Here is a 12,450-nt window from a genome sequence, read left to right as displayed (position 1 = left end):
CATCCAATGACAAGATCGCAAGGGGAGCGTCACCCCCAACGCTATCAGGCTCGCCCGATCTGGCCTCTTGTTGGTCTTTTATTCGAGTCATTGAAACCATATGAAACTGCCACTTTTATAGGTCAGCCCATCATACCAACCAAGATCTTAGAGAGTGGAGGTGAAGTTGGGCAGATAAGGGACCTCTGGCTGACTTGCTCTGGGCCCCGGCGTGGCCGGCAGGACCTGCATATCTGCCCGCCAGCCCGCACTGGAGTGGCAGGGTTGTGCCACAGTAGCGCCCAGTGAATCAGGTTGGCAAACTTAAGCGAGCATTCACCTAGAGCGAGTGAGTTGTTAGCAAAGCGAGGCCGCGCTCCAGCCCGCACTGTTTCTGATTCCGTGGGACCTGGTGGGCCCCAAAAATCTGCATTTCTAACAAGTTCCCAGGTGTTCCTGACGCTCCCGGTCGGGACTCCCACTTTGCGACCCTACGCACTAGACATTTGCTGCACGGATAAAGGTCAGAGAGCGGCGCCGGACACTCACTTCTCACCCTCCAACGTCAGTCCTCCCGGGCTGGTCCGCCCACCTCGCCCTCGCACGGCCTCCAGGCTCCAGGTGGTTCCCCTCCCCCAACTCCGCCAGGGAGGCGCCGGCCCCGGGATCCCCCACTCCGCCCAGAGAGGGTCGCGCTCCCCCCGGGGGTGGAGGAGCACGGGGAGAAGCTCTCTGCCGCACCCGCGGGTGTCGGTGCAGGGCCCAGGTGCCGGAGGATTCCTTCCCCGGACGCTCGCCGCGGGCCGGGTCTCTGAGCAGGCGGGGCGGGGCGGGGCGGGGGCGGCGCTCCGGTGGGCGCGGCGGAGCCAGCCGGGGCGGGGGCGCGGCGCACCTTGCTCCCGGCGCCCCCGCCCCGCGCCGCCGCCAGCCCCTCCCTGCGCTCCCGGCGCCCCCGCCCGCTAGAGACGATTCCAGCCCCTTCCGTCCGCCGCGCTCCGCCGCTGTCCTCCGCCGGCCCGCGTGGGAGGACGATGGGTCAGCGCGGAAAAAGTGAATGAGGGCGGCAGCGGTGGCGGCGGTAGCCAGCGCCTGACTCGGCGGGCCCCGAGCACCGCCCGCGCCCCGGCCCCCGGCACCATGGACACGCCGCGCGCCTCGGCGGCCAAGCCCCCGACCGGGTAAGCGGCCCCGCGGTCGGGCGGGGTGGAGAGGGGGCTTCCCTGGGCTCGGACGCGTCCGCACCGCGCGCTCCCGGGCAGGGCGCCCTCTCTGCCGCCCCAGCGGGTGCTGGTGGTAGTGGTGGAGCAGGTGGTGCGGTGCTGGTGTTGGGTGCTGGTGTTGGGTGGTGGTGCGTGCTGTGTACTTTGGGCACCCGGGTCGTTGCCCAGGTAACCGTGTCGGGCCGGGGCCGGAGCGCACTTTTCGCGCAGGGTGGTTTGTATGCAGGCGTCCTTATGGGGGTCCCCGCCAGCACAGCCCCCACTCAGCTCCGAGCTTTCCTCAGGCCCCCCAAGTGTTTGCCGTAGGGGTGGAGCGGGGAGCGAGGGGACGCCCGGCCTTTGACTCCGGCCTCTTCCCTGCGGGCTTGCCCCTGGCCGGTTCCCATCAAGTCTTCCCTCTCCTGGCCTCGGCGGCAGCCCCAGGATCGGCTCTCCCGGCAGCGTGGAGGGGAGGGCTCCCCGGCTTCGCAGCCGCCCGGGCCCCGCGTTCTCGGAAGGTGTTCGGATTGCCCGGAGGGTTTCATGGCAGCAGCTCTCGCTCCCTGCCTTTATTCCAGGGTCTCCCCTGGCAGTGGAAGGGGCGTCCTAGTGGGGCCAGGCCTGAGGCGCAGACATCCGTAGCGGACCCGCGAGTCTGGCGGCCCATCCCTGTCTTCGCGATTCCGCTTTTGCCCAAACCTCTCCCGGTTTCTGTTTGCTATCCCCACACCTTGCGTGCAGGGATTACACGTCACATTCAGGATTTGACTCTCAGAAAGAGTAATTCCCTCAAACGGGACGAGCAGCCCTGCTCATTATTCAGACCCCGAGCCAGGTGCGCCGTGCTCATCCCGGCCAGCGGTGCAGGCTGGGCCGCGGGGTAGCGCGCAGTCCCGGCGGACTTTGTAGTTTTCAGCGCGGCGCGCTGGGGACCTTCGAACTCGCTCGCTCGCCTGGAGCAAATGTGTATGAGTCTTACAAATGGAATGAGGGTTGGGGTGAGCCCTGCACCTGCTTACTGAATGGGCCCACTTTCTGCTATGGCAACTGGACTTGAAGGAGGCAGCTTTGGGGACAACAAATCTTTTTTTCTGTTACAGTTGTGTCCCACTGACTCACCCTGCCCATGTGCCCATAGGCGGGCGTGTTGCCCAAGTGTGTAAAAGACTTTCAGTCGGGCTCTTTTTAAAATTTTAAAGTTTTCCTTTAATGCCAGGAAAAGGTGAGCCAGGTTAGCAAATCAAATAATCCTGAAGCTGAGGAATGTTAAAAAGAAGTTTTCTTTCTCTCTCTTTTTTTTTTTTTTTGCAGTGCACTTACTGGTGGTTATATAATTCTCTTTGAACAAACAAATTCCCCAGAAAGAAAGTAAATGTGGGAAATCCTTTTTCATGGTAATAGGCATCCCAAGATAACAGGGAAATGTGAAACAGAGGTATCTTTAAATCTGTGGCTTTCATAGCCTATTAAATGAGCCTATTTAAGGACACTGAATTATTTTGTCACTATCACCTTATAAATAAATATGAAGACAGAGAGAACATTTAAAAGGCCGGCAAAACTGTATCCAAAGAGTATCTGTAAGATCCTTGAAGGGAGTCTAATGATAGAAGTGAAAGGACTTACCCTAAGAGCGTGGCACTCTTTTCAGCCTGGTACTGTGTGGCAAGAGGTAGTCGAGGGGCTGGCCTTCTCAGGGCTTCCCAGAGCTCTGATTGGCTTTCATATTTGAATTGCAAAGGAAAACTAAGGATTTTTGCTATGGAAAACATGAAATTATTCCTGATGCATTCAGTTCTTTCCCTCACTCATATCCAGTGTCTAATTTACTTGTCCGAACATCTTTGTCCAAGAAATGTAGACATATTATTTTTAACTTCTATTGTTCTCACTTTGTCATTTGTAATACTTTCAGTGAACAAGCATCAAGAAAATGTTAATATCCTTATATTTTTTCAGACAAGAATTACGTGTTTAATAAGCGATTTTGTGTTCAAATCTGAGGAGATAAATGGTGTTAGGTCTTCGAATATTTTATATAATTTAGGTGTATGCTTGCTAATTATAAAGGTTAGATATTGCTGTGAAATTTCTGGCTTTAGTACATTATTGGTGGCAGGCAGATTCTGTTGGCTCTTCACTGAGATTACTCCTCTGTTCCCTGAGATTAAGGCAGTGTTTGCAGTGTGCTTGAGGGAAATTTGTTTTCCATCTGATTCTGCAACCGTTTATTATAAAATCAAACTTTCAGTAAGCCTCTGTCTTCCCACATGATAACAAACTGATGTGGCGAAGCTGTTGCTGTTGCTGAAACTACCACTCCTCCTTGTGTTGTATAGAAACAAGCTAGACTGGGTGCAGTGAATTAACGAGATTTCACCCTGTGGCCTACAAACGCTCTTCTAGAAGATTACTGAAGGGAGATAGGTTGGTGAATGTAAACTCACTGACTCTGTGTCTGGCTAAATTATTAACAGGTAGTTATTAGTTATCTTTGTGAAAAACACAAATATACGTTTTTACTTGGATTGAAATTGTATGTTTTTTACTAGGAATTTCATTAAAACAGTGATGTATGACTTCCTTGACTCCTGGGGAAAGTGTTCTTTTAGGAAAGAGGCTGTGTGCAAAAACTAACAAGTCAGACTTGATGTGACTTTTAGGGAGTTTTAGAGCTCAGTTGAAGTATAAGAATTGACAGAATACTCAGAACACAAATAAAGGCAAATTGCCTTTTGGTGAGGTTTTGAAGTATATTTAACTCTCTACTTTATCTGTTTACTTTGCGTTTGTCTGAATATTTATGGGAGCCATCCCAGTAGTCGGCTGTTACAGAACACAGGGCTAAATTTCCCATTGGACCCTCTGTTAATAAAGGACAGAAGAAGGCTTGCTGTTTGGCAGGACCATGCTTAATTTTTTTTTTTCCTATGGAGGAAAGACATGTTTCTGTAGAATACAGTAATCTCCAATGACATGAAATGTCAAAACAGCTGGTGCATTTGATCAATGGCTGTATTCAAGCAGTTTGCTCATGTAAAAATCAGTGGAAGTTTTGCTAATCAGTTTCGTCAAAATGTGGACTTCATGTAAACATAGCTGTTATTCATTTCTTTGCATAAATTTATATTTATTTAATCAAGTTATTAGAACCAAAAGAAATTTAAAAAAATTAATCGAAGTGGGTAACTTGAGCTACTCTAGTCCTGTCGGTGCCGCACATAGTAATAAGTGTAGAAGGCCTGTGACTCTTGGTAGTGACATGGGGCAGCCACAGTGACATTTTGTATGAAACCCTCATAAGCATGCAGATATTAAGAAAATATTAACTCTACACCATAATAGGAAGCTTAGGTTTCTAGGCCTTTGGCTTTTGGCTAACATGTTAGAGAAAGTGTTTACATTCTTTCAAATGAGAGCATGTATAATGAACTGTTACATAAAACTTTTCCCGTTAGATTTGAGCATTATTTTTAAAAGATATTACTTCTGAGCTACTCTTTATTTTGGCAATTCATTTAAGAAAGTAAAAGTTAAGGATTGCTTGATGTAATGTGGAGAGTAGGCCTAGGAATTTTAATGTTTTGTAATTAAAATATTTACTAATAAATTAGAAGAGTTGGACATTTCTGTGTTGCAATATCACATAGTCTCAGAGCATTTTTATTATTTCTCAGTGGTTCTATAAAGGGGATAGAACTGAAGTATGATTAAAATTTGTTACAAAGGTATTTGTTAAGTGTTGCATCTCTCCTGCCCCCAGGAACTTTTGCCTGCAGTCCCTCCTGTGTTTTCTCGTGACCTCCAGTGCACAGGTGGAGTGGATTATTATTGAGTGGAACCTTGACCCAGGCAGAGCGACAGCCCCCACGTATATGCAGGCCTAGATTCTGTGGACTTCTTAATTTGGGATCCAGGGAATGAAGTCATAATCTGTGTCCACGCAAGTGCTCCCGTAATTATTAAGAAAACAATGATTATAGGATGCATCTATACACCATAATAAGTAGTTTAGGTTTCTAGGCCTTTTGTGCTTTGTTATAAATTTATGATTAAATTTAATTTTGTAATTGATCTGCAGTTTTGAAAAGTGAGCATAAATATTTGATACCAAAGTAGTATTAATATTTAGATCAAGGACATACAAATGTGAAATATGCTAACACTTGGTTCTGATTTAGACTTGAACTTTGTAAATACACTAAGAGTTCCTGTATTTATTTATTTTTTTGGTGGGGGGACATAATCTCACCATGTCACCCAGGCTGGAGTGCAATGGTGCGATCTCAGCTCACTGCAACCTCCACTTCCTCGGTTCAAGCGATTCTCCTGCCTCAGCCTCTGGAGTAGCTGGGATTTACAGGTGTGCACCACCACACCCAGCTAATTTTTGTATTTTTTTTTTTTTAATAGAGACAAGGTTTCACCATGTTGGCCAGGCTGGTCTTGAACTCCTAACCTTGTGATCCGCCCGCCTTGGCCCCCCAAAGTGCTGGGATTACAGGTGTGAGCCACTGCAGCCGGCTGAGGTCCTGTATTTATTATATGGTGTTTTCGTACATTCCTTCAATCTCTCCCCATCCACATTTAATTATGAAGGTTTTATGCTTTGGTTAATTTTAATTGTGTGGTTTTTTTTTTCAGTTACCTTATACTATAGCTGAAAAAAAGTTGGTATTTCATGACCCACTGAAAGCTTTTACATATCTTCATCTTTGTACTTTTTCTTTATTTAAAATACTGTAGTTATTGGTTTATATTACTACATAGAGATGTATTGATAATATGCCTTTTTACACTTTTATGATTTTCATTTATTTGAGTTGTAAATTTTAGTTTCCACCTCCCCCATTTTATACTTTGCTTTCTCGCTTCCACCTTGTCACTTGAGTGTTTCTGGATTTTTCAGGGCCACTCCCTGGCTTTCTGCCCCTGAATTGATGGGAAGCCTACGTCACTTTTCTTTCAGGGTTCCATAATTCCTTATTTTTCATCTGTCTCTTCCTGGAATAGAATTAAAACTTTTTTCCTCTTGTATACTTTATATGATTCTAGTTGCTTCTTGCAAAGCTAAGGATGGTCAATACTTTCAAGACCTAGTGCTATTTATTCTAGACTAGAGTTTGCTGTCTCCTCTGGTGTGACAATAGACAATGGGTTTCCAACAGTGTGTGTATTTTCTGCTGCCTATCTCAGGGCCATCCCTGTGCTTCTGAGCCAGCCCCTCCAGAGAAGGATGGCTTTCCCCAGCAGGGAGAAACCCTGTGGCCTCTTGGGGTGTTAGCACGCTTCCCTCTGCTCTCCTCATCAGGTGGCGAGCTGCTCCCTGCCAGGGCCTTGTCTTCTATAGGCCAAGTCCAATTAGAGTAATCCCCCAGCTAAAAACATTTCTATTAAAAAAGAGAAAAAGCTTTTTAAGCAACTGCCAGAGTATATTTTTCTTGGATACATTTGGTTAGACAGATTCCCAGACCACAAATACTTTTGTACAAATACTTTTGTAGATCCAGTTCCCTCCTGCACCACACCAAGTGATGCCTGTAAAAAGGACATCAATTGATTTAGAGAAACCAATAAAGTCCTTATCCCTTAAAAAAAAAAAAAAAATACAACTGGCCGGGCTCAGTGGCTTACGCCTGTAATCCCAGCACTTTGGGAGGCCGAGGCGGGTGGATCACGAGGTCAAGAGATCGAGACCATCCTGGCCAAGATGGTGAAACCCCATCTCTACTAAAAATACAAAAATTAGCTGGGCTGGTGGCACATGCCTGTAGTCCCAGCTACTTGGGAGGCTGAGGCAGGAGAATCGCTTGAACCCGGGAGGCAGAGGTTACAGTGAGCCGAGATTGTGCCACTGCACTCCACCTGATGACAGAAAGAGACTCTGTCTCAAAAAAACCAAACCAAACCAAACCAAACAAAAACAACCCTCCAAAGATAAACCAGGTAAGTCACGCGTCCTGGCTGGTCGATCCCATCTCTTGTCTTCCAGGTGCTCGTCTAGCATTCACTGCCCAAGAACCTGAATCCCCATGGGGAGCCATTGCCTTAGAGATGCTCCCACCTCTCTCCAGACAGAGGCTGGCGAGGGCCAGACAGGGCATCCTTCCCTGATTCAGAATGCCCTCTGCTTATTTGTTAATCCTATTGACTTTCTTCTATCAAAGGCAGACAGCGGGAGGATTAGTGGAAAGAAAATTGTCTCAGGAACAAGAAGCTTTGGACCCTGGTGCCAGTTGTCCAAGGTGAAATTGCTCCTTCTCCATGCAGCCTGCAGGCCCATCCTGATGGGACCTCTCCAGACTTGCTCAGCCCAGGGCTGTCTGATGATGCTTCTGCCAGGTGCCAGTGTTCTCTGCCAGTGCTGCCAGACACAGGTGCTTCTGAACACTTGACTGGTGATTATTGCAACTAGGAGCTGAGTCTTTCACTTTTTAAAATTTTATTCCATTTAAACTTACATAGCTGTGTGCGGCTAGTTCCAGTGGACAGCGAGGCTCCAGCCTTTGGATTTGCCACTCTTTGTTTGCCACCGCAGCTTCCCAGGCCTCACCTGGGGTCTCAGGCTTTCTCTCTCACCTTGGCCTGGAGAGCTTTCTTGCCCCTTTCTCAGAATGCCTGTTGTTTAAGCTGCAGCTGGGGCTCCCCCAGGAGGCCTTCTGAGAGTATCCCTCTCACACCCCACGCCCTCCCGTGTCCAAAAACCTCCTATGGGATTATGATTGTCCCTTTACTTGCCCCTCTGACCCACTGAATTCTGAGAAGCTCCTTGGAGCCAGGACTATTACTTTGTAAGCTTTTGTGTCATCGGTTTGTGGCCTGTGATGCACAGAACAACCCCTGCTTCCTTCTTGCTGGTGGAGGGAGTTAGATAACATGATCTTAAGACTCATGTGAGCTCTAAAATCATATGATTCAGTGTTCCCAGAATATTCTAGAGTCCTCTTTCAAAAAAACTGTTTCTTAAATTGCTGCTTAAATCTTGTTTTTGCCAGCCTGTATGAGAACAGACCGATCAACTGGCACTAACATATTTGGAACTGATGTGCTTGGACTCAGCTTGCCAGCCATGCAGCCTAGTTCGGTGCAGATTTGGGAGGTGTTAAGAGGTCTTATTTTGAGGAACATAAAGTGACAGTGGCTTAAAGAGGAGATAATTCTCTCTCCTATCTAAAAGCCCACCTCGGGAGTCCTGGGCTGGTGTTGGGGTGCAGCGTTCCCAGAGACCTGCTGATTTTTATTTGGTGCTCAGCTGTGGCTGGTGTGCAGTCTCCATCTGTTCCAGCCTGGCCTGAGGAGGGGGAGATGCACCCCGTCCTTTCGTGCTCCACCTGCCAGCCATACAAGTCCCTTTGCTCATGTCCCCTTGGCCCAACCATAATCACATCGTCCTTAAAAGGGCAGCTTGGAGGCAGGGGGATCAGAGATCTTAGCCGTTGTGATTGCATTTATGACTCCTGTGAGGGCCGGGGGAACGTAGGTGTTAAAGTGTGCAGATGGGTATGTGGCTCCTCTGCCCCTTGCCAGGGTCTTGGGAAGGGGTGCCCCTGACAGTTTCTGGCCTTTCTGAAAAACATGTCCTTAGTTTGCTGTGACACACACCCACGTTCTATAGAGCTCTGACCTACAAAGCCTATGCTTTCCAGACATCTAAGGGGAGGAAGTGACGTTTAGACTGTAATCTTAAAGGCCGGTGGTAAACAGGACTTTGCATCTGCAACACATCGGGGTGCTGACGTCCTTTGCTTTTTATGATGTCTCTGTTCTCCTTGTCCATGCTACAGCCAGCTGCTTCCACTTATTCATAGTGGGCACCATCCTGGAGGAGTTGGGGAAAGAGGATCCCCCAGCCCCCCATTAGGGTAGTTGCACCTGGGAAAGTCAGAGCTTCCTGCTGGTTTGGAGGAGGTAGGCAAGTTGGAGAGAGTCCTTGTTAGAATGAGGAGCATTGGCAAAGTGTTGTCTTATCATAAGTGCTCTGCTAAGTGCTCTGCGTGGCTTAAGGACTCATAGAGCTGGAAGAGGAGAAATACCAAATGGATTAACTTTGCAATTACATGTGGATGGTTTGATCAGTTAAGTAAGTAGCAAACTAAGGCTAAGGAACATAATGGGAAAACCAGCTGTTTGTGTGAATGTATGTGTGAGTGTGTGTGTGTCTGTCTGTCTGTGTGAGAGTGGGCGTGAAGTTAAAGCTAACTTCCAGCACTTGGCAAAGCAGCAGATTACCAAATCAGTTCTGGCAGTTTTCAAACTTAATGGCTTGGGAGTTGTATTTAAAAATAGTCTTGGGTAGGAGTGTTAATGCAGCCGAAGTGTATACTTTTGTTCATGTGGCTAATTTTTTAGTCTCTAAATACAGTTTGGTTGGCTAGAACCCTCTTAATTAAGTGCAAAATCCACTAGTGTTCAATGCACAAACTGTTAGGCTGGAGGGAGACTGATCAACAGCAGCCAGAGTCTAAACATTTGCCATGCAGGGCAGGTCCTTGCCAGGCTTTCCCGTCCGCCCACGTATCCATCTGTCTTGTTGTCTATAGCTACCAGGTAGAATTGGTTTTGGGTGGAACTGAAAACTTCCTTCCTCCTGCTCCTGCCTAAACCACTTATTACGTGATAATGGTTATCTGCGCTCTAACAACATCACACGTAGGAAGAGTGAATTGCAGATCTCTCACAAGAGCCAAGCCACCCAATTGGATTGAAAAAGTGGGAATTGGGGTGATGAAGTCTGAATGTTTCTCATGCTGTGACAACCCTCTAAATCGCTACACTTTACCACTTCTCAGAAATATTTGATTGGTTTCAACGGCACAAGCCATAATCAAAGACTGTGTTCTGAATGCAGTTAATTTGTGAATTTCACAGTCAACAGAAAAGTAAGGAAAACTAGTTTGGAAGGTAGACTAAACTGAAAAATATGTCAGTTTGGAATATTTCCTTATTATTTGTCCATTTCTTTTTGCTTACCATCATGTTTCACATTTTTAGAATGATAGATTTTTCTAAAGGAGGACCCACAAAAATGTTCTTCGCAAGGACTTGCCTTATTTTGGCATTAGAGCCACTTGCCTGCTGCCATTGTCTAGCTGACAGAGATAGGAGATGGCCAGAACCTGCTCCTTGTGCGTGGGAGGTCTGGCTCTCCCATCAGGGCCCTCTGATATTGGTAGGACAGTACTGTCCTCTCTGTTTTTTGTTTTTGTTTTGAGATGGAGTCTTGCTCTGGCACCCAGGCTGGAGTGCAGAGGCGTGATCTCAGCTCACTGCAACCTCTACCTCCTAGGTTCAAGCAATTCTCCTGCCTCAGCCTCCTGAGTAGCTGGGATCACAGGCCTGCGCCACCATGCCTGGCTAATTTTTTTTTGTATTTTTAGTAGAGCTGGGGTTTCACCATATTGGTCAGGCTGGTCTTGAACTCCTGACTTCAAGTGATCCACCCGCCTTGGCCTCCCAAAGCACTCGGATTATGGGCCTGAGCCACTGCACCCGGCCTGTCCTGTTGGTTTTGTAGGTGAGATTGCCATGTGACTCTGACGTCTCTCATCAGTGTCCACGTCCTCATCGTTGGCCACTCTGCTACGCCACGTTGAAGCACGGAGCTCATTTCCAAAGCTGCTTTATGAAAGCTACTGCTCTGCCTCCCTGCAGGATGAAGGAAGATGTTGCTCTGCTCTGTTTCTGAAGCCCTGGAGTGTCTCAGCAGCAGTTTGCCATGAAAAGCCAGTGTGCCTGTAGACATTCTTACGACTTATTCCTGGTATAGGAGCCTCATGATTACCTGTTTGATTGTGACAGAACTCATGCTTTTCTAGGATGTGCGATTCCTGAGACTCCTACGTGGGATTTTACTTTTTCAAAGAAATACGTGGTGTGTGATAGGAGAGGACCAAACTCAGCTGTTGCTGAGCACAGAGCAGTTATGAATTAGTGTAAGGAGTCGAATCCAGACTCCCCTTCCTCAAAGCAAGATGTTCTGCCTGATACTGGCTGATGAATTAATAAACATTGAAAAGCCTCCCTTTTGTACTGGATGTTGGCCCAGCTCAGTGTCTTGGGCTGATACATTTAATGAAAACACAGAGCTCTGCTCTGTTCAATAAACGAGCTTCCTTCAAAGTAGAAGCTACACAGAACCCAGACCCACAAATTCGCTAATTGTGTTTTCTTTGGGTAACTTTATACAGCCCTTGCTCCAAGCTGCAAGAGCCTCAGTAATGAGCTGGGTGATGCTTTTAGGGCCTCTTCTCTGCAGGTGAGTGGGCCCTGTTGGCCTGGGTGTGCTAGGCAGTATCGGGGCTTCTAGAAGCCAGCACCCTCCAGCAGGGATGAACTGAGCACGGGGAGAAAATAGCCCTGGTGTGTGGCACTTCCAAGCTGCCTCTAGGTTCATGGTGCCTAGTGTCACTGTGCTCCTGGGGCCCCACTCATCTGCATTACAGCTCACACCTCAAGACACTCGGGAAGCAAGGGCCATCTTTATTCATCAAGTACAATGTTTCCCCCCACCCCCGCCCCGAGACAGAGTCTTGCTGCTCTGTCGCCTGGGCTGGAGTGCAGTGATGCGATCTCAGCTCACTGCAACCTCCATCTCCTGGGTTCAAGCAATTCTTCTGCCTCAGCCTCCCGAGTAGCTGGGATTACAGGCACGTGTCACCACAGCTGGCTAATTTTTTTTGTATTTTAGTAGAGACGGGTCTTCACCATGTTGGCCGGGCTGGTCTCGAACTCCTGACCTCAAGTGATCCACCTGCCTTGGCCTCCCAAAGGGCTGGGATTACAGGCATGAGCCACCGCGCCCAGCCATCATCGAGTACAATGTTTTAAGCGCATACCTGGTACCTGGTTTAGGGGCTTTTTAGTGCTGTGAACGAGCTGTGTGTTCTTGGCTCTCCTGGGGCCTATGCAAGCTGAATGTCCCTCAATCTATTTTTTGTTTTTAACTTAGTTTTAGTCACTTTCACAAAAGTAATTTATCCTTCTTATGATGTTTCACTTACCTGTGCAGAATCCTCCTTCCGTTAGAACTGATTGTTCTAAATGACATACACCAAGTTGGAAGATTATACCTTTTGTCTCTTTATTTTAACTGTTGATCTGTGGAAAATATTGCTTTGTAGATGAGGTATCTAGACAGCAACCTCAGAGGAAAATTATATGTTAGAAATGTTTTCTTGATGTTTACTTTTCATTTTCTGAGTTAAAAATTATACAGTATTCTTACAGTCAGGGATAAGACTGGCTGCAGAGCCTGATGGGAAGTAAAGCATGG

The 12,450-nt window shown here is 47.6% G+C and overlaps 1 protein-coding gene across 13 annotated transcripts in view; it reads left to right on the top strand.

The window, feature by feature from the left end:
* Positions 1-911: 911 nt before the first annotated feature.
* Positions 912-12,450, top strand: part of COBL (cordon-bleu WH2 repeat protein) — a 299,962-nt gene continuing 288,423 nt past the window's right edge. For 5 of the 13 annotated variants that reach the window (XM_034964116.3, XM_034964113.3, XM_034964112.3 and 2 more), the window contains exon 1: positions 940-1,157. In XM_034964116.3, coding sequence (XP_034820007.2) covers positions 1,117-1,157 — 41 coding nt within the window. In that variant the 5' untranslated portion in view covers positions 940-1,116. Of the gene's footprint in view, positions 1,158-12,450 lie in introns of all 13 variants that reach the window. The other 8 variants (XM_055115957.2, XM_055115956.2, XM_034964115.3 and 5 more) reach the window with 6 other exon arrangements.

The sequence above is a fragment of the Pan paniscus genome, chromosome 6, assembly GCF_029289425.2.
Source record: "Pan paniscus chromosome 6, NHGRI_mPanPan1-v2.0_pri, whole genome shotgun sequence".
In the NCBI taxonomy this organism is placed as follows: domain Eukaryota; kingdom Metazoa; phylum Chordata; class Mammalia; order Primates; family Hominidae; genus Pan; species Pan paniscus.
Note: the sequence above shows the minus strand (reverse complement) of the source record. Positions and strands in the feature narration are given on the sequence as shown.